The 22,285-nt window shown below is 40.1% G+C and overlaps 1 protein-coding gene and 1 long non-coding RNA gene across 2 annotated transcripts; one reads left to right on the top strand and one right to left on the bottom strand.

The window, feature by feature from the left end:
• Positions 1-9,163: 9,163 nt before the first annotated feature.
• Positions 9,164-12,893, bottom strand: LOC125286621. Its single transcript, XR_007192210.1, has 5 exons — positions 12,809-12,893; positions 11,180-11,254; positions 10,966-11,049; positions 10,549-10,638; positions 9,164-9,423 (listed from the first exon to the last, which is right to left on the bottom strand). It is a non-coding gene; the product is annotated as an uncharacterized LOC125286621 (long non-coding RNA).
• Positions 12,894-14,314: 1,421 nt separating this feature from the next.
• Positions 14,315-22,040, top strand: pola2 (polymerase (DNA directed), alpha 2). Its single transcript, XM_048231465.1, has 18 exons — positions 14,315-14,744; positions 15,196-15,320; positions 15,564-15,652; positions 15,741-15,798; positions 16,109-16,215; positions 16,471-16,667; positions 17,046-17,134; positions 17,553-17,705; positions 17,919-17,981; positions 18,874-18,925; positions 19,406-19,530; positions 19,689-19,727; positions 19,813-19,886; positions 20,055-20,163; positions 20,429-20,535; positions 20,804-20,860; positions 21,010-21,136; positions 21,635-22,040. The coding sequence occupies exons 1-18, from the start codon at positions 14,657-14,659 to the stop codon at positions 21,785-21,787; spliced, it is 1,812 nt and encodes a 603-aa protein (XP_048087422.1). The 5' UTR covers positions 14,315-14,656; the 3' UTR covers positions 21,788-22,040.
• The last annotated feature ends 245 nt before the right edge of the window (positions 22,041-22,285 follow it).

Raw genomic sequence — 22,285 nt, 5'->3', positions numbered from 1 at the left:
ACTGGGCTATGCTGTTCTAAAACAAATTCCATCATGGGGACATTAAAATATAATCAATTTTATTATATTACTGTAAATGAAGATATACAAAATATACTCATACAAGACATTTCCCCCATTCTATGGCCATCTATTTTTGTAGCTGCTACAATAATTTGACCTGCTTTTTTGTCTATTTGTTTTTTTTCTCCAGAAAATTTGCAGTTGGTATGAAGGAGTGTATTGTGTATGTGAGCAATTTCATCTTCCTGAATCTCAATATTATGATCACAACAAGTATCACGGGAAGACACGGGATCAAAAAAGTATATATACTTACTTACTTACTTAAGGAGTGTATTGTGGATGTGAGCAAACATTGTGCACGTTGCACATGGTGCAACTTCTTGCAGGGCAACCACATAACCGGTTCCATGTGTTTGAATTGGATGACTTCCATGTGTTTGAATTGGATGACTAAAGTTCTCGAGAAACTTACAGTATCTGCCTGAATCTCAATATTCTGATCACAACAACTCTGGGCAAATTACAAGTCAGCACCAGTGCTGCATTCATTGTTTTGCACTTTTATAATCACCAAAAGTAGGTTATTGGTTTTACCAAAAGAATTTGGCACTATTTTTAAACTACAAACCTGTAAAGTATTTTGATACAAAATATGATGCTATTTTTTTCCAACTAAATAAAATAAAAATGACAACATACTATTTTGTATTTTACATACATGTATCAGACATACTGCCTATCCCTGGCTGTTGGCTGCAGCAACTCAAGCTAGGTAGTACTGATTGTTTTGTGTTTGTTTTGTGTTTATGTTAGGGTATGCTTTGCTATGTTGCCCACCCAAAATTTCTACCAGCCCACCCAAATATAGTAGCCTAGCCTAGGTTTAGAACCAGCCCCAACCCTGCATGGAGACATATTTTACGATAATAATGGAGAAAATGTTAGCAAAACTTTAGGTTTTTGTTAATGGAATCTCCCGACCCTCATTCATCTATTTGCAGCCCACATTCTGCCTTCAATCCAGCGAGACAAGTGAAATAAATGTTTTTTTTTAAAGCTGTCACAGGGCTGCCAACTTTTCAAAAAACCTTGGAGTGAGATTTGGTGGGGCCAACCAAAATTTTGATGCGGAAATTTTTGTTTGGCTCATTCAGCATTATACCGTACAGTAAAAAAAACGTACATCAGTGGTTCTCAGGTGTAGGGACCAGGCATGGACGGATTATGAACTTTTGGGCCCCTGGGCCCACATGTATTAAGAGCTCCCCACTAATTGTCGCATATGTGGAAGGGGGGTTTGGGGGTCTTCCCCCAGAATTGTTTTCATTTGTTTGATGTGATTTCCTGTATTCTGGTGCATTTTGGTAGCTTAGAAATCTAGACACACCCTAGCGGCAGCAAATTACATATGCTTCCAGGGCTAGTCTAGCAACTCTCCGTTGGCTTGTGAGCTCGAAAAATTAAACTTCTATCAGGCCAATCAAATGGTCTATAGTCGTTTAGGGGGGCATAACATAATGATTAATGGCACAGTTGCAACAGTTTGGCTTGAATTCCCTGCTACTTGAAAACAAAGAAGATGGATATTGCTGTTGGCCAACAGTGTGACACGAGTTAAGCTTGTTTTGAGATGACAAAAAGTTTAAACTAGCCAACTAGCTCAGCTGGTGGGAAAAACGCATGGGACTCAGTGCTGTCCCATTACAGCAGAGGGAATTTGAAAGACAACCGATTATCCCGCCCCTCGGACTGAGCACGGTGCTAGAACGGTGAGTGCCCAGACCCTACATTTTAATGTGGGTCTGGCTCGTCGAGGCTAGCATTTTGGGGTGGCCAATACTAAATTCAATCAGATTCATAGCCTACATCCTGATGTGTTGATATTGAGGCAATGATTCCATGCAAAGGCTTGGGCTTCAGGGCCGTGCAGTAATCCATCCCTGGAACCAGGGTCCCAGAGTTAAATGAACATTGGTATCAAAGGGATCTAGCCTACTACTGGGAGCATGGGTGTCGGAGGCATTGTGAAAGTGGGTGGGACATTTCAGAGGGGGGGGTATGGGGTCTTTCCCAAATTTTTTTTTTTGGACTAGATGCAATTTCCTGAATTCTGGTACATTTTAACAGGTTATTTAGATACTTCTATATAACAAAATAAAGCCAGCCTACGAAATTAATAACAAGTAAATCATGCATAATTTAAAAATAACTCAAGGCTACTTGGCTACGCAATAAGGTTTCCATTACAGCACCGCAGACGTTCAATGAACGCATGAAAGCAGATGGTTTGTTTGAAATCCCGACACTCTTTCAACTACATGGAACGTAATAGTGATCATCAAATACCTCCCCAGATTTCAGTGCCCATCAGTCCCAACATTTAACAATATAATCAAACGGTCCAAAAGTAAATTAAATATCAAACTAAACCGAAAATGTCATGCTTTTGATAGCCTACCAGTATGCCGCTCCAAGAAACGCGTGTCTCAAAATAAAACTCGCATAAGAAATAAAGGGCTGTCTCAAATTCAATCCTGCCCCTAAAGGCCTGTACCCCGGCCATAATTTGAGGATTTACAGTATCTAAGTAGACAAACTGGCTTCAGATATCCAACAGAGTGAATAGAGATTGTGCAGTCTTGGTTAGTGACGTGATGCTGGTAATGGGGAGTTTTACATAGCCTAGCGTAAACTTATAGGTTATTATTTATTTGGTGTACCTATAAGGCTTTTTACCTTATCAAAAGTGAGGGGGATGACTGATCTCTTCAACACTGCAGGGGATTTGGCGCTTTGGTGTGTGTTTTGTAAGAATTTAAGAAATGTTTGTATATTTTAACTTTTAAATGCATCAATCAGGTGCACTTTCAAAATAAATTCAGACTTGGTCAGACTTGCTTATTTTTATGGAAATATTTGTGCTGTAGCCTAAGCTATTTTGCACTTCAGAATTATAACCATGCACACACAGGTGAAATAGTTATAGTGATATTGGAATAAGTTCACAACCACAAAAACATATGCTACATTTCACAGTTCAGAAATGTTCAGAAATGTGTGTACATTTCAGCACTCCATGAAATTATGCAGAAGTGGTCACCTGTGTTATTCAGCTAGTTTATTTAAGATAATATATTGGTCATTGTAATGGCCATAGCCTATAGCCTACATGCTATTCCTTTTTCAGGATGTACCCATATCTGCATGATGTGAATGTTTGCATATGGCTTATGTCAGGCTTTATATCAATATTTGTGTCTCATTATTTTATTTTCTTCATATTTTTTCATTAATGTCACTAGGAAGCATGCCAATATAAATATATTCATTTATCTGTAATATGATTGGCTGGAACCTGACAATATAAGAACCATGATAGTGGGATAATCTATGGCTGAGCAATTTACAAAAATGTATGTAGGCCTACTGACAAATACTTTACATTGGAATACATTATAATTTCGCCCCAATGAGGCTATGTAGAAATGTGTTGCAATTTTAAAACCGGATTACTCAGGAACCACTTATTGCACAGAGGCATGCTTTATATCCTCGTATTCGGTACGGTTTGCTGTTTATTGTGATATTGGGTTTGCCACGTGTTGTGTGAGTAATGGGTGTGCACTGTGGAATGAATCTGATTGGGGAACGAATGCGACTGGGACGGCTTCTGAAGTAGCATCGCAAATGAGAGAATATTTAGAAAATTCCACAGACAAGGGGTGCTCTTGAACCCTCTCACCGTCTCTGAAAGCATAACCGTGGCTCAACAGGTAGATCTATAGATAGGCTTAACTCATTTTTCAGGCATCTGACCGACCGGGTTGACACTTCAGCGTGAGAAATCGGGGGTGTGGCGTGTGAGTGTGTGAAACTAATCAAATGCGTGTGTCTCACGGCCAATGCGTGAGAGTTGGCACCTATGCTGTCATCGTCATAGGCACGATATTTAGGCTACCTCTGTTAAGCCTACACAAAGTTGCATATTAAGGAGTATTTCCTGATCGGGGAAACATTTCGTTCCACAGTTCAATTGTGCCGCAGGCCAATAAAGGCAAGCGTGTTTGCCACTTACATTTCTGACGTCCGACACTTCACACTGCTGCAAGTGCATCAAGAAAGGTCCCACCCTACACCATGTTAAAGGCCAATTGTAGACTAGGACAGTGGTTTTCAAAGTGGGGGCCGCGAGGGGGTGCCAGGGGGGCCTCACTGTATGCTCCATCGCGAAGTGCTTGTGGCTAAAATAATTGTTAGAATTAGCTTAATGTATTTTTACATTTGCCATAGTATTGTCGATGGTTTTACGAACACATGAAGGGGGTCCTTGGCCAGAACCTAGTGGTATTTGGGGGGCCTTGTCGTGGAAAAGTTTGGGAACCCCTGGACTAGGATTTGGGGTAGCACCTGGGATCGCAAATCGAATCTCAAGGGTGGCCTGTGCCACCCGGAGCCACCCCTCTAGCTCCGCCCCTGCACAATATTACAGTGTTTTGGATAGTCCTCTACTTGACGGTGTAATGCATCAACATAATTACACATAAATTGCACAACAACAGTATATTTAGCCTTTAGTGTCGCTGTCACTTTGTTAAATATTGTATTTTAAGATTAGATGTCAGTAAGGATTAATATGTGATCCCTTTAGATACTAGGCCGGGGCTGTGGCATTCTGGAAATGCTTTGCGGGAAATGTCATATTAGTTAGCTGAACTAACATTAGTTAGCACAACTTCAATACACGTGTTGTGTTTAATAAACATACAGTATTCTTTACTTGTAATGACCAAGTTAGGTGAAATAGGAATTCTCAGTAGTGGAAGTGCACTTACACCAAGTAGCTACACATTTGTTTGCCCAACTTGCAATCCCTTTTCCAGATTAGTCTGCAATTTCAAGGGCAATCGGTTGCATGCTTTTTTAAATTAAGGTTAACTAACAGGTTAAATAAGGTTAACAAACTAACTTTACAGTGTAGCACAAACTTCAGCAATTCAAGTACTTTACTTTATTGCTTACTTTTCCACCTGAAAATTAAGCAACACTCATTTTAGGGAAGTATCTCAACAAAACTACTACTACTTCTACTTACTAGAACATTTTAAGTAGGGTTAGCTTATAAGGAAAACTATTATTTTTATAGTGTTAGCACACCTTCAATACAGTGTTTAATAAACACACAGACCAACTTAACTTGTAATGATTAAATTAGGTTAAATAGGAATTCTCAGTAGTGTAAGTGCACTATACACTGAGTAAGCATTTGTTTGCACAACTTTTTTACACCACCCACCTCACCCGCAAGGCGACCAAAATTGTGAGTGATGCAAGTCACCCCGCTCACAATCTGTTTGATCTACTGCCCTCTGGGAAGAGGTACAGAAGCCTGCGCCCCCTGCACTACCAGACTCACCAACAGCTTCATACACCAAGCTGTAAGGATGCTGAACTCTCTCCCTCCTCTCCCCCCCTCCACCCCTCAGCTACATAACATCCTGGACATTGGACCCACAATGGCCGCCTGCACTACTCCACTTGCACACTTGCACACTTGTACATTTTACAACTTGGTGTTGTTGTCCTGAAAACACAACACTTCTGCTGCTCTTACATAACTTGCACCACTATGCCACTTTCTTTCTTACTTAGGTCAAACAGAACTACCCAAGCCTTTTATTGGCCTGACTTTGCACTAGTATTTTATTGACTGTCTATGCACAATTTCAACCAAATTTTGCTGCTCTTATTTTTCATTATTATATGTGCCCTCTTATTTACTTATTTACTTTTTTTTGTTTTACTTGAATGTTATGTTTGTCTGTGGACCTAAATTGGTAAAATATGTCTTGTCTTCACCGTGGGATAGTGAGAAACGTAATTTCGATCTCTTTGTATGTCTGGAACATGTGAAGAAATTGACAATAAAGCTGACTTTGACTTTGCAATTCCTATTCCAGTCTGTAATTTCAAGGCAATCGGTTTGCATGATTTTTAAAACTAAGGTTAGCTAACAGGTTAAGTACAGTTGACTAACTAATTTCACAGTGTGGCAAAACTTTAGCAGTTCAAGCATAGTTTACTTGATTTAAATGATCGTGTTTACTTTTCCACCCCAACATTAAAAACACTCATTTTAGGCAAGTTATCTTGCTGACTATTAAAATACCGATGCACTGTTTGAAGTTGCGTTGCTTGCTGTTAAAGGGAATGATTTGTTTAAAGGATACACCCAAAACGCACCCATGACTGATTAAGACACAAGAACATGCCTTTTGTGCCCAGTGCCCAGCATTTGATCACAAAATCACGACATTACTTAAGTGAATGTGGACTGGCCACGCCTTTAATGTCTTTAAACTTTGCGCCTCTGACCAGATAGGGCTCATAGTCATTTATGTTAACATACTATTTTTAGTTGTTGGTCAAATTGGGTTACTCATTTTTACACTATTCCTTAAAAGAACACTTACGGAAATACAGGTTAATGTGATCACATGGTCCAAAAATGTAATGCACATATCAACCACAATGCCTTAAGTAAAAATTAATTGTAAAAAAACAAGATTTTACTGTTTGGTTAAAGGTACACTTGATGAGAAATTTAGCTCCATGACTTTCAATGCATTTCAATGAGCATCATAGGAAAGAATGCAGATGAACTGAAAGTAATTGTGGTGAATAATGACTTATTATTAATCTTAGACGGGCAAACTTCAGGAAAACTCAGGAATCAGGTTTATTCTGTTACAAGCAGAGGGTAAAATGGTCTATGGTCTATGTAGGCCATGGCACAGAGGCCATGGCCTCTGTTGGATCAACCTCTCACTCTCTTCTTCAGTTCTCCATCTAGTTCTAATTCTTCTAACAAACAATGCAAGTTAGTCACTTTTGCACTTTTTGCAAAACAAGCCCACGTGGTTGGTTCTCCAGATGGCATCAGACACACCTACACACCTACACACCTACTTCACACCTACCCGTTCTTATCTGATCAGCATGAGGAGAGATATCCTATACATCAGAAATATCACTTATAGAATGTTCCAAACATTCTTACAATTAAATCTTACAAGGATACAAGGAAGTTTATTGTCACATGCATATGGTTACTGGAAGTAAGAAATGCAGTGAAATTATGTCTGGTGTCAGCCTATTTGTGCATTAATGGGGGGGGGGGGGGTGCAGTAGAAGAGGGGTTTAGTAGATTAAGTGGCAAGGGCTGCATAAAAAAGGTGGGGGAGGATTGGGATTGGGTGGAGGGCACCAACAAGGAGCACCCAAGAGCAACAGGGGCAAGGAAAAACTCCCTTACCAAGGAAGAAACCTTGGGCAGATCCACGGCTCAAGGGGCTAACCCAACTGCCAGGGGTCTTGGTGTGTGTGTTGGGGGGATGACAGGGGAGATGGGATAGTGTGCTGTGTATGTGGGGAGAGGGCAGTGTGCAATATGTGTGTTGGAGAAGCTTCCTCATGAGACAATGTGCTGTGTATTGGGGGGCAGTGTGCTGTAAGTATGTTGGGGATGTGTGTTGGAGAAGCTTCCTGATGAAATAATGTGCTGTGTATGTAGGGGGGCAGGGACTTACTTATTGCAAGCAGAGTACTGTATGTAATGTATGTGAGTGATGACAGTGAAGATGTGTGTGTGGGCGGAGGGGAGTGGAGCAGTGACTGTGTGTGTGTGTGTGTGTGTGTAGTGTGTAGGGGGGGGCAGTGTGCTGTAAGTATGTAGAGGATGTGTGTTGGAGAAGATCCTGAAGACAATGTGCTGTGTGTGTGGGGGGGGGGCAGTGTGCAGCAAGTATGTAGAGGAGGCTTACTGTAGCAAGCAGTGTGCTGTATGTATGTGAAGTGATGACAGTGATGATGTAAGTGTGTGTGTGTTGGGGGGTCAGGGACTTACTATTGCAAGCAGAGTACTGTATGTAATGTATGTGAGTGATGACAGTGAAGATGTGTGTGTGGGCGGGAGGGGAGTGGAGCAGTGACTGTGTGTGTGTGTGTGTGTGTGTGTGTGTGTGGGTAGGTGGGGGCAGTGTGCTGTAAGTATGTAGAGGATGTGTGTTGGAGAAGATCCTGAAGACAATGTGCTGTGTATGTGTGTGTGGGGGGGGGGGCAGAAAGGCTAGGCAATCAAGGACATGGAGAGAGAGAGAGAGTGGGGGGGACAATGCCTGTAATCAGACGCTGTACAAACACGGATGAGGTATTTTGTCTCAAAATGCAGGTGCATTTTAAGTTACATATTTGACGTTGCAGTTGGCCATTATCATTCTTGGCAAGCACAGAGAACTTTTTGAAAGGGTCAGTTTGTCAGGAAGCAATTAATGATGCATTTATCAATATAGTGTCAAACTGTGACTGTTATCAAAATGAATTATGAAATAAACTTTTATATGGTGTAATAAATGTCTGCAATGCCTCACAGACAAATCTGCAACATTATACCAGTGTGACATCCATTAGTGTCCATATGTGCAATTGTACAAAGTTTGCAACTGTGAATGTCATTTGATATTCTGATATTGTACCCTAGGCTCTTTTGTAATAAATGTAATTAATATAAATTCTTAATAATTAAATATCTGCACTCAAAAAAATATCTTGTTGGATTTAATTAAAAATGTTTTGTAAAGTGGTTCCACGAAACTGTATAAAATAACTCTAAAGATACTATATTCTTTACAATTGACTAAAATAAATAACATTAACTGAACAAGAGTGAATAAAGTAGATGGTAAGTAATTGAATTCCTTTATTTTTATTTAGTATTCTTACATTGAACCAACTTAATATGGCTGTGTTCAACCAACTTAATGCTGTTATGTTCAATTAATTCAGCATTCTTACATTGACTCAACTTAATACTGTCCTGTTCAATCAAAGTCACATTGTTATGTTCAATTAATTTAAGTTAAAAAGATATCTAGCACATATCCACATTAAGTTACGTTTAAGTAATACAGTTACGTGGAACCACACTAACAAAACAAGTGAGTTTACTTAACAAACTTTGTTAAGTAAACTCATCCTAAACACAAAGTTCTTAAGTAAATCCAAAGTAAACAAGTTGAATTTGTTCTGCATAACATTTCTAAATAAAATAAAATGTCTAAAATTGAACAAATGTGTTGAAATAGCAAACAGACACACGGTCTTCAAAACAAATCTGCATTTATTTAGCAGCAACCTTTGTCTCCATTCTCATCAATCCATCAGGGACATTTTTTAGTAAAATAGAAATGCAATGAACAGAAAAATATCTCTGCTAAACACAGCATGTTTAGTTTTGTTACATTGTTAGTGATTCAACTATAATGTCTACATCTTCTAGTGGAGGCATTGGCACCCTCATGTTTGATTACAAAGATCCCGATGGTGGTTTTCTTCATCTGGCTCTGGGCATCAGTCCGCGTCCTTTACCACAGACCAAAAAAACCATTTAATTGATGACTTTTCAATGAATTCAGTGGATTAACCTCGCATCTCCCATCTCCTTTAAATTAAAGCAATGGTTCTGAGTGAATTTCACCCTTGGGTCATTGCATGATCATCGCGAGCACCAAACCCCCCCCCCCCCCCCCCAGGGTTTTTCCTTTGGTCGAGTTTTTCCTGGTCGAGTTTGCGCTGTCAGTCTATGTATCAGCCCAATGGCTTGCCAAAACCAAAAGTGTATCTCGTAAATTACCCCACTAATAATGTCCGGAATATCACTAAACTTCTACAGTAGTACAAAAAAAGAGTCTGTACTCATTAAACGAGGCATTGGAAAGTTTGTAAGTAGCCTAGCTTCTACTCTCTGCTGCTACCGCTATGTCGACATCACTTCCGTGATTTGTGAAAAGCTCGTAAAAGTCCTTTGCAAAACTCACAAGTGTAAGAGAAAAGCTAGTGAATTCAACACTCCATAGTCATATATTGATAACTGGATGATATTTTAAATTGTATTTTCAGGTCAATAAGTGTTGACCTGAAAATACAAGCATTTATAAAACTTATGCATAAACTTTCTGCCAGGACTTTTCACGGGCTTTTACCAAATCACAAAGTGGCGTCAACGTGGCTGCAGTAGGTGTTGTTTATGAGTACAGACCCTTTTGTACTACTGTAGAAGTTTGGTAATATTCGGACATTATTAGTGGGGTAATTCTGAGATACACTTCTGGTGAAATTCACTCGAACCATTGCTTTAGACTCTCTGCTCTCCAAAATCCCTCTAACGTCTATGATTTCTTTTAACTAAAAAGCTAGTTAACCAAAGATTAAAACTTTGGGTGACATTTTACCAACACAGACTAGGAAGCTTTGTCTGTAAAGGGTTTATGCGTGGTCAAACAGACCGATAGTGACTTGTTCTGCTTTAACATGCATATAGACAGCCTTAACAAAACATTACAAGCACCGAAACATGAACAAGGAAATGTCCATATTCATTCAAACAAAGAAGCCATATTCATTCATACCCATTTTCCACTAGACGTACCACTGCTACTCTCGCTGCTGTAATGCTTTACTGTTTTTTTTATATTCATTTACACTTACCAGGTATTCCTTTATGAGTTTCTCAGAGCCTTCATTTAAGTACACAAGTGCTTTCAGGTTGCAAGCTCTCAACAAGCCAATGGTATAATTCTGCAAAATAGGGAAATGAACACTACTTTACTTACATTTACAAATTAAGCATCTTAATGTTTACCATGCCTTACCATGCAACCCCCTTTGTTAAATGTTAAAAGAGATTTTTAGAACGCACTGATCTTCAATGTAAATCTATTCATGGGGTTGAAACAGGCAGTGCACCCCAAATATGTCAATGTTAACTTTCAAATTCATGTCATGTCAGCAAGGTAAGACCTTTCAAAAAAAGTTAGCAGGTGCATGGCAAGGTCCGGTAGCTCATGGCCTAATATTGGATCACAGGTTTTCAAAGTGGGAGGCACAAAACAACTTCTCACTAACCTAGTCAATGGCAGCCATGATCTCCTCCCTTCCTACGCACACACAGCAGACAGCCTTGTGCAGATGATGTCGAGTTCTGACATTCTGACAACGTTATGAGGGGAGAGGAGATAGAAAGATCAACTAACAATACAACCCAGCATTTGGAAATACAGAAAGAATTACAATTAGCATATGGTATGGGTGTCTGCGACCAAAGTAACCATGAGCTAACCTGTAATACTTCAATAAATGAGACCTTGATGACACTCCGGTCTTGCGCTCCACATTTGCACTGCCACATAAAGGCCTGTGGGGAGATGAGAAAGTATATCAAACTCAACAAATTTACACTAAAATGTGTAAAACTATAATAATATTGGATCACAGAATCAATTCAGAATTTTAATAGAATTGAACTAGGAAGAAAACCTTTAATTAGATTGGCTTGTTTGTGATTTAATGAATTACTTGTTTGTGATTAACAAATCATTCAAACATTGAAGAGTAGGCAGCCTCTAGCATGTAAAATTTAAAATTATTTACCTCCTGAATATAGTGGTTGACAACAAATGTGTGTGCTTAAAATGGACAAGTTTCCATGCAAGAAACTGCCATTTGCTTTGCTCTTTTAACTGATATATAAGCCGAATGAGAGCCAAGTAGCCTATGATGGCAATACAAAAATAATGACAAGTCTGATGTTCCTGCAACTGCTGTCCTTTAAAGATTGCAGCTACACATGGCTAATGTTACAGAGAGACTAGGCAAGATGGCAGAGTTTGCTACACGAACATTAAAAAGATTCAAATGTTTCTTGACGGACTTTAGAGTCTGCATCAACCCTAGCTAATTGTTCATGACACAGAAGGATAATTTGGTCAAACAGAGTGGGGTGCACCTACGTTTAAACATGACATTTTTCAGATACTGATCCAACTATTAGTATTTACATAGAAGCTAAACCCAGGCAGGGTTTGTATGGGGCTAACGTTAGCTGCTATCGTAACTCCCCCTATTTCCACCGGTCCCGTATTTCCACCGTCTTGCGTGTATGTGTCACTTAATATCCATTTCTATACAATCCAAGACAGCGGACTCCTATAGAAACGCAACCACGCACAACATAGGTGTATCTAAATTAGCCATGTACCAAAAATGACATTTTACCGTGACTCGAGGAGCTGTAAACAGTGTTGTAAGGCTGCGTGTACACAACCGCTTGGAGCTCCAGTGGAATTTTAATTTCACGACGAGAATTCTCGGTCTAACCGTCCATGTGCCGTTGAAACGGTGTAAATAGGCGACCCATCAGGCCAGCACTATAATTCCGAGCGTGGTAAACAAAATCGGATATTTCAGGCAGTAAATGCTCCCGTTAAGAACCAAACCAGATTTTGTTCAAATCTACACAACTATGGCTACTGCAAAATGTAAGGTTCATTTAGTAAATGTTATTTTTAAGTGTTAAAAAACATCGTTGTTTTAGAATTTCTGAACAAAAGTGGTGATAATTGGGGGTGTTACGATAGCTTATCTTAGCAGTTAAATACATGAAGTCATCCTGACCTTGGCACTTCTATGAACATTCAATTGTGAAATAACCCCATCAAGGCACCACCCCTGTCTATCTTCAGCAGGGAGCAAAACTAACCCGGGAAACATGATAGAATTCTAGCCTGAGATGACTTAACGTTAGCTCGCCAGCCACCATGACAGATTTAGTAGCTAACATTAGCTGCTCGAGTTAAGTAACACATTTACACTTACACATAAGATCTACTAAAAAGATTATTCAAGTTGTTGTTACGACAAACTCGCTAAACTCAAAACAAAAACACTATGAACAGCAACAAATACATACCTTGCAATTACAGGATCCAAAAATGTTCCGTGAGCAAGCGAGGAAAAATGGCGGACCTTCACTTTCTCAACCGTCTCTGGCGGAGTCCTCACCATGGTCCTCATAAATTGTGAAATAATGCTACGGCAACCATAGAGGGACAAATGTCCTAATCTAATGCGTTTTGTTCAAGAAAGTTGTGTAGATCCAATGCAAACATGTTAAATTAATCAGCAAAAACGCATTATTGATTTGAAATAACACAACCAACTCAATTTCACCTTAGAAACCTAATTTTGTTTTGTAAATCCTATGAAAGAGGATTTATTAAGATGAACAATAGTGAGATTTCATTTTTTTGAGTGTGATTAATAAAGAAAGACAGAACAATAAATCTTAAATAAATATTGTTACCAAAAACACATGTGTCACAATGAATCAAGGGCGTAGGTTTGGTCTCAGCTTTGGTAGGGACACATCCACAACTCCTGTTGTCACGATACCAACATTATTGTTTCAATACCAATAGCAAGTGAAGAATCTCGATTTCGATACTATTGCGATTTTTTTAAATTTGATTTGTGTGATTTGTGAGATCATTCACATCAGTGGTAATCATAGAATTTGATTGACCCGCCACACACACACACACACACACACACACACATAGAAAGTGATGGTTGTCATAGGTTTCTTTTTCATATTTTGGAATTCATACAAACTATAAATTTATATTGATAATTATTTATAGTATTTTATGATCTACATGATTACTAATAGCTAAACATATTTAGTAATTTGATTACATCATATTGATATTTAAATTATTAGGCTAGTCTATATCATCACATTTGATGTGTAAATCTAATTGAGTGCCTGTCACTTTTAGAGGAACGTGAATGCTGAAAAATAGTTGGGGATATGTGGATTCAATTCAGCATGTTTGCTATGTCATTAGATAAAATAAATGTTAAAAAAAACTAACAAGTCAAAGAAAATCTTTCTGGGATGAGATCATAGAAGAGATAAGTGTCTCGCAATGTTCATTTGAGTATGGAAATGCACCAGTTTATCTTTTATTTCTTTGCATTGTGCAGGCTACATTCACAAATACATTAGCCTACATAAACAGAATAGGAACAGGAAAATGTCTCGGATCCATTGTTTATTGCGACTGCAAGATTGGTAGCCCAATTAGCCTAACAGTCAGTGATGGTGACTTATAGCCTATGTGACTGTCCGTGCGGCACACCCTTATTCAACATGACTCCTAACTTTGGTTGAAAGATTACAGAAGCCAGCTTAGCTGTGACAATATCCTGGGTAATATCCTAACAGCTAATGCTATTTTACACAGTAAAATACGCATTGGTCACCAGTTGCCAGTTTGTATGGCTAATTATTTTGCCTAAACTGCAATGAAAAAGCTTGGTATTTTGGGGTAAACGGGCTCTAGCAGTAGTACCAGAGAATGTCTAATAGGACGGGCTCTGGTAATCCGCGCGGTTTGTGTCTGTGACGTATTTCCCGTTTGCACCAAAGAAGAAGAGAAGAGATTTTCGCGGCAATCTGAATGGGTTAGAAGTGTCAAGGAGCCGTCAGTCTTTGTATTTTTTTCTAGACGATTAAAAAAAAACAGGTCTAAATACATTCATTACCGTAGACTGGTGCCTATGTCAGCACTTTAATCGTAATAAAAAAAAAAGGTGTAGCTATCAGTTTAACAGATGTGCTCTTAGCTGCTTGACGAAGCTAACATTAGCTTAACTTACCTTCACTGGCAAAATATTATATTAATATTATACGGTCACAGAGTATTTTGTATGAACATTTGTCGCTTGGAACTAATTGAGAGTTAATGCAAATACCATGGCGATGCCAAACACGGATCAGATCAAAGAGGAGTTGGAGCTGTTCGATATAGGCTATGGGGATGATTCTTCGGTCCTGGATAAAAGTAAGTAATACAAGAAAATGTCTACTGAAGTCAAAGTTATTTCTGGTGCCGCCGACCTACCTGTTGACTTATCCTAACGTTAGTAACGCAATGTTACGTTGGTTTACTTTAGCTCGTGCATTGCATTGTCCACAAATGTATAACCAAACATGTCAATTGTTTTTTAACCAACGTTCGCTGTGATGGCGTTACTAAAGTGCGATTGCTTATGGTAAACATCTGTTTGGAAATCGTTGCCACTTGTTCCTCACGTTAGGTTCGTAGTGTCACATTCGGAATGCTTGCAGTAAACTGTAAACAATAATCGTTAGTAGTGAATCATAGTGGAGTGACCATTGACTGTAGCAGCTAGAACGATTCTATGTCTATGGGAGTGACCAAAATGTTTACTCGAGCAGTGTTTCCATAACATTAACGCTAATCTTTCACCTCTGCTTTGTCCGTTTTTTAGTGGTGGAGCAGTGTTTGTGCCACAGGATGAAAGGGGAAGAGATAGTGCTGGAGTGGGTCGCCTTCAGCACTACCAAGGGAGGTCTAAAGCTGAACATGGACCACCTGGAGCAGTTTGAGCATGAGGTGAGGAGAAAGCACGGTGATGTCCCTGAAGAGACCATTTCCATCTCTGCATTGCTTTGGTTTGGCACACTGCGTTTGTAGGCACTGTCTGGAGTGCGTAGAATGTGTGGGTTTATTTGGGGGAATTTCCCAGTTGCCCTCTTCAGTGTAAGTCTGACATGACTGAGGCATAGCAAGTAATCATGCGGGGGACCTGCCTGAAATATGACGATGCACCTTTGATTTGCTCTGTGCACTCTGCAGGCTTTGAATAAGAGGAACAAATCCAAACAGGCGACCAGGAGAGAGGACTCGTACAACAGGACCCAGAACATCAACTCCCTTCAGGACCTGTATCCTTAACCACTGAGACTCATAATACACTATGATATGGTATGACACAACCAGAAGTGTTGGTCTTCCTTGACTCAGACCCTGCAGAATCAAAGCTGAGGAGGAGGAGGAAAATCTCCTGGACTCGTACTCTACTCCGGCCAAGGTAATATCTGTAAAATACCAAAATTCTATAGCTGATGTTTTTAGTAAGGTCCCATCTTTGAAGGTTTTAGAATTTCTTACTAGCATAGATTTTAAAACACATATTTAAACTTCTATAACGCACAATGCTCTGGCCATTTAATAGCCTTAGTTGCTGAAATGGCCTTAAATTAAACAAACAAACAAACAAACAAATATCTGTAAAATAGCGATATTTGCAAATGGCCATTGTAGTTTTTACCAGCCTTAATGAAAGAGGGCAGTAGTGTTGGCAGTAGCTCATGGTGCTAAAGTCATGCTTGTGTCTGAAGGGTTCCCAGAAGCGAGCTCTCACTACACCAGAGAATCCCCAGTCTAAGAGGTCTGCTCGCATGACCAGCCCTGGGCTCATGCTCTCTCCTGCCAGCTTCTCCCCATGGTAATTTAGTTTAAAACACACATACACACACACAAAAACATAGACAGTCTCTCTCTCTCTCTCTCTCTCTCTCTCTCTCTCATGTGTCCATATACACAAATTTGCTTCAGTCACACTCAGGCACTCTCTATATATCCATAGAAACGCATTCTCCATTGGTATTTCATAATTTGCTGTTTATTCTCCCACTTTCCCTTTTCCCTCTGTATCTCACCCTCTCCTCTTGTCTGTGTTTCTGTCTCTCGTCCTCCTTAGCGCCACCCCGTCCCAGAAGTACAGCGTGCGCGGCTCTCGTGGCGAGGTGGTCTCCACTTTCGGGGAGTCGCAGGACCAGCGCTGGAACGGCCAGAAGGGTCAAAGGGAGGTGAGCGTCCGGACGCTCCTGAGCGGAGAGGACGCGCTGACCTCCAGTTACAAGCACATGTTCCAGCGGCTCAGAGACGTCCGTGATGGTGGGTCCTCGCCGACCAGACGCTGTTCTGCCCATTTCATTCATTCATTCATTCAATCTTTATTTATTCTCGGGAGGTTCATTGAGGGTAGTCCTCATTTTCAGTGAAGCTGAGATTTGAATCTTCAACCCGTTTACATTACATTTGTTGCACTACATGGTCAGTTTCTGGCCCATTAAAGTAGTTCAGAGCTATTGAAAGATGTATATTTTTTTTCGTTACAGGCAGGTCTGTTAATAACTAAATAAATAGAGGCATTTCATTGATGTATCCATTTATTATTCTCCTAGTCTGATTATGACCTGTAATAATGGAATTTAACTCTTGTAAACATGATCCTCATTATTGACCCCTCCCCATGTTTGTTCTATAATTCAGTGCTGACTGAGAAGATTGAGGTCTTGGGCGAGGAACTAAAGGTCCACTTCAACATTGAGGAGTTCTCCCCTGTGTCCTTGCCCGCACAGGTAGCCCTCCACCTCACTTTAATACTCGGCTTTTTATTGTACTGACAATCGCTCTGAAAGTGATCCCCAACGATATCGTTCTTCATGTCGTTATCGTTATAGTTTGTGTGAATGTCGTCATTTATATTAACGAGAACAATATTTATTTATAGTTATCGTTCTTGGAGTGAATTGGCCTTAACACCCTACTCCCCCCCTCAGGTCCCTACCCAGGCTGGACACTAGTACTAAATGATTTGTTCACTATTCCACAAACTTGCTCCTCTCAGCAGATACTTGATAACTGAGCCATGCTTTTCCATGCTAATTGGATACATTTCCTAACCCACTGCAACAGTAAATCTGAATGATTCAGTAGTTTAAATTCAAAGTGGTTGATGTCTGACACCTGGCCTTTTTTGTTTGTCTGTGTGTCTAGGACCAGGTGACCGTGTTGGGCCAGGTGTGTTGCGACAGCAATGGGAAGCTGAACGCCCAGTCTGTGCTCCTGGAGGCGGGGCAAGAGCATGGTGGGAGGCAGGTGCGGCTGGACCTGTCTGATCTCAGGGAGTACTCCCTCTTCCCTGGACAGGTGAGCACACACACACACACTCACTTACTGCAGTACCGTTTAACATTACTCCCTCTTCCCTAAACAGGTGAACACTCACACACACACACACACACACACACACACACACACACACACACACACACACACACACACACACTCACTTACTGCAGTACCATTTAACATTACTCCCTCTCTCCCTCACTACTTCATAAACCCCTCTCTTTTTCCCAGGTTGTTGTCATGGAGGGTATGAACACTGATGGGGTCAAGTTTATGCCATCAAAGTTGTATGAGGTAATCGCTCTCCCTTCAGACTCGGATGCACAGAGATGCAGCTTACACATTCTAGAAATGTCTCTTAATGTTATCTTCAGTGATATTGGCCCTCATTTATCAACCGAGCGTAGAAACTAGCGTAGATCTGAGTGCAGAAATCATCTTACGACGGGGCTCACATGCGATTTATGAAACTTCCATATTAGTCCTATTCCAGCGTAAGAATAAACGTGTGTTGATAAATGTGGCAGCTGGAAACAAGCGTAATATAAATATCACGCCCCTATATATGCTCCTTTTAAAGGCCGGCAGTCGCCCCTAGAATTTACGACACGGAGGTGCATTAGAGAAACGTCCAAAAGAGAAACTTTTGTGACCTCGAGAAAGCCACAGTGACGTTGCAGGTCCAGCTGAACCTTAATTCATTTTGACAGTGTCATCAAGAAAGCCAGGAAAGTATAGCGAAATGCAACACTTTATTTTAGCAGAGAACGCACTACATTCATTACAAAACCATACGACACTTAATATTTGACTGTTGCGTTTTCCAAAGAAAAAGTAATTCTCTCCTCATAGCCTATGGCTATCCTAAGCCATCAAATATGTCAACATAACAGGCTACATGCCTGGCAAGTAGGCTACAAATCTTAGTCTTAGGTCCAAGATATTCCATGAATTCAACTCTTCAACTTTCCAATCCTCCGCCGATTTACTGCTGCACCGTGCTATGCTGCCTAAAAAACTTGCGTACACGAGTTGAGACTTGACGTGAGATTCGAGCGTAGCCACTGCGCACGTTCAAATTGATAAATGCCATGCTTTGTGTAGAAATAAGCGCACGCCTGTTTTCTGTCATACGCACATTTCAGAAATGAGTGCCATTGTGGCCACTTTTCTGTTTACCCTGCAGGGTGTTCCACTGCCATTCTATTCCACAGAAGTGAAAGAAGAACCTGAGGAGGGTGAGATGTGCTAAAATAACCCCAATATGTCATTTTGGAGACCCGTTTACGGTCATGTAGGAGATCACGGTCATGTAGGAGACCCGTTTACGGTCATTGTCATATGACCCTGCAAAATGAATGGGAGTTCAAATTAACCTATCACTTTAAGATGGGTTTTAACTGGCATCAAATTCAAAATTTACTTTTCATAAAATAGTACAAATTCAAATATCTCAAATGTCTGTTTTAACATTTGATATCTATGTAATTTTGAAACTAAATATGGGTTTACATGATTTGCAGATCACATTCTGTTTATATATACATTCTACACAGTGTTCAAACTCTTTTAGAAAGGGGGTTATAGGTTGTTATGATTTTGTTAGGATTAGGTTGTTATGATTTGCAGTCTCATTTCAAGGTCTTGTGTGTAGAAACGTTGAGGAATTCCTTCAGACGCCACTCTTAATTTGTATGTTCCTATCTTTGCGTCTGTAGAGTCTGAGCCGGTGATGGTTTTGACTGCCTGCGGTCCCTACACTCCTTCTGATAGCTTGGCCTATGACCCTCTGCTAGACCTGCTCAACGTGATCTCCAGAGACCGCCCTCACGTCTGCATCCTGGTGAGAACATCAGCGCACGGCACAGTACAGCACCCGCTCCTGTCGTGGAGGTCCTATACTGGCCACACAACACACACAACACTTTATTTTGGTCACCTGTAGAATGGGAATGAGTTGAGTGACTATTTATGGCAAACTTATAATTGTTTTTGCTACAGTTTGGGCCATTTGTTGATTCAAAACATGAACAGATTGAGGTAAGTTCATGTTTGTTTGTTTGTTTTAACCACTTTTCGTTGTCTTTACTGTTGAATTGCATTGCTAATTGGTTCTTTTGAACAGAAATGTCAGGTGACCGAAACCTTTGAGAGTATCTTTACAAGATGTGTGAACAGTCTTGTGGAGGGAACCAGAGGGTATGTGCTTTCATCTTCCTGTCATTAAATATTTATATATTACAATTTTTTTTTAAGTGTGACCGTTTGTGCAGCACATTTTATACAGATTTCAAGTTGAATATCATTAGTTGTATATTGTAAATAAAAAAAAATGCCATGCTTTCTTACCTTATTTTCATCTTCAAGAATTGGATGCAAGTTGGTGTTCGTTCCGTCACAACGAGATGTTCACCACCACTTCATTTACCCACAACCCCCTTTCACATTACCTGACCTCAGTAAGGAGGATGTAGAGGTCAGTTACACACTCCTAAGCCTTAAATACTTTAACACCGCAAGCTCATAGTGCCAATGTCCAAAACGGGTTTTCTTTATGAACATATACTGACCATTTACTGTACCTTACATCAGAAGAAGAGAATATTGTTGTGCTCAGATGAGATTTAGTCCGCTGTACCACAAATCACCAACTGAAAGTTGCTGTGCTACTGTTGAAATGGAATGTTTTACATGGAATGCCATGAAAAGGACATTGATGACTGAACTCCATTCCCGAACAGAGAGTGAGCCTGGTGCCTGACCCATGCACTCTGGTCATTGAGGGCGTGACCTTTGGCCTGACCTCTACAGATATTCTGTTTCACATGGGAGCTGAGGAGATCAGCAGGTAACCTTTAATGTTAAATTCCAATCAGATTAAGGCTCAGTGACGTTACACGTACACTCACCATTGTTTGCCATGATTAAAACTGTGATAAAGTCCCATCTGCAAGACCATACAACCTCTTAGAGTTTCAGCCCATGCTCGTTATATAATCATGTGCAAATATTTTAATGTACTCTTACTGTTGAATGTTCCCATATCAGTATGTAAAATGCCTTTGGAATTTTTGTCTTGGCTTCTGGACTCTGACTTGTTGATGGTGTCATTTCAGTGCTGCTGGCTCTGACCGTTTCTCCCGAATCATGAAGCACATGTTGACCCAAAGGAGGTAGAAACACACACACACACACACTTACTTTCACTCATGCACACACTTACATTCACTCATGCACACACACAGCCTTCAGATAGTTGAAATAGTTTTGCTGGCTCCTTGATCGCACCTCTGCCATGTGAACTCCTGTTTCTGCCCCACAGCTACTACCCCCTGTACCCTCCAACGGAGGAGATCAACATGGACTACGAGAAGTTTCAGCAGCACGGCCACATGCCCGTCACCCCTGACGTCCTGCTCGTCCCCTCGGAGCTCCGCTATTTCATCAGGGTAAAACATCTAGGCCCTTGTGTGGGATAGTAAACATACGCCCCCTTAGGCATCATGATAATGCCTCCAGGGATACAAGACCAGGATCCAATATAGAGCTGTGACTAACGATTCATTGCATAGTCGATTATTCTGTTGATTATTTTCACGGTTTAGCAATTAGTTGCAGATGTCAGCAAATGATGAACAAATACCAACCAGTGTTTTGCAAAGCCCAAGATTGTGTCCTCAAACGCCCTGTTTTGTCCACACACCAGATATTTTATTTACAGGAGATTAAGTGAAGCTGGATGTAGTTTAAAAGGCTTTGATCAGGGTATTATTTTGTATTTTCCTTAAAAAATAACAAACCATTACCAAAATAGTTGGCTATTAATTTAATACAATCGCGATAAACATCTTTGTAAGCCCATATTTCACCATAAATAACAGGAATCTTGCTAAATGAAAATCAGTTGAATTCTCCCTCATGTGATCTTTCTGGTCATATTTTCTCAGGATGTGATTGGTTGTCTGTGCATCAATCCTGGGCGACTCACCAAAGGACAAGTTGGAGGCACGTTTGGCAGGCTGCTCGTCCAGAGAAGATTCCCAGACGCTGAGGGAAAGAGAAGAAGCCCCTGCTTATCTGGACAAGTAGTGAAGATATGAAAAAGGAAGGATTCAAGAAAGACTGTACATTTGTTTGTCATGTAATTGAAATGTAACCTAAGTATTTGTTTTTTTTTTTCCTAAATGCTTTAGAGACTGGGAAAAAAATACAGTAATTTTCATAGTTTTTCTTGTAGGGTTTGTGATTTGTGTAATCTGATAGCATCACTCCAGTTCTCTTTATTGTATCTGTCTGTAAATTATGGTCTCATTTCCGTGTGGTTATACTCTTCTTTATTACATGATTGTCAGTTTTGATGAATTTAAAGATTTATAATTAAATAATTTTATAAAGCATGGTTTTCATGTTTTATGTTCAGCCTTCTAAATTACTTGATTTGATAATACTAATGCAGGTAGGAGATTATACAAATATATTTTCTGCACTGCTGTGGTAAATAATGGTAGGCTACAGCAGTGGTTCTCAACCAGTGTGCAGTGGAATTTTTAGGAACTCAATGTGTTTCTATACAGGCTTATGAAATAGGCTGGGCTATT

The sequence above is a fragment of the Alosa alosa genome, chromosome 21, assembly GCF_017589495.1.
Source record: "Alosa alosa isolate M-15738 ecotype Scorff River chromosome 21, AALO_Geno_1.1, whole genome shotgun sequence".
Classification (NCBI taxonomy): domain Eukaryota; kingdom Metazoa; phylum Chordata; class Actinopteri; order Clupeiformes; family Clupeidae; genus Alosa; species Alosa alosa.
Note: the sequence above shows the minus strand (reverse complement) of the source record. Positions and strands in the feature narration are given on the sequence as shown.

Excerpts from the sequence above, each read along its gene's own strand:
- pola2 (XM_048231465.1), top strand. The coding sequence starts at position 14,657 with ATGGCGATGCCAAACACGGATCAGATCAAAGAGGAGTTGGAGCTGTTC. Across the intron at positions 15,321-15,563 it reads TGGAGCAGTTTGAGCATGAG|GCTTTGAATAAGAGGAACAA; the intron begins GTGAGGAGAAAG and ends TGCACTCTGCAG. Across the intron at positions 19,531-19,688 it reads GCCCTCACGTCTGCATCCTG|TTTGGGCCATTTGTTGATTC; the intron begins GTGAGAACATCA and ends TTTTTGCTACAG.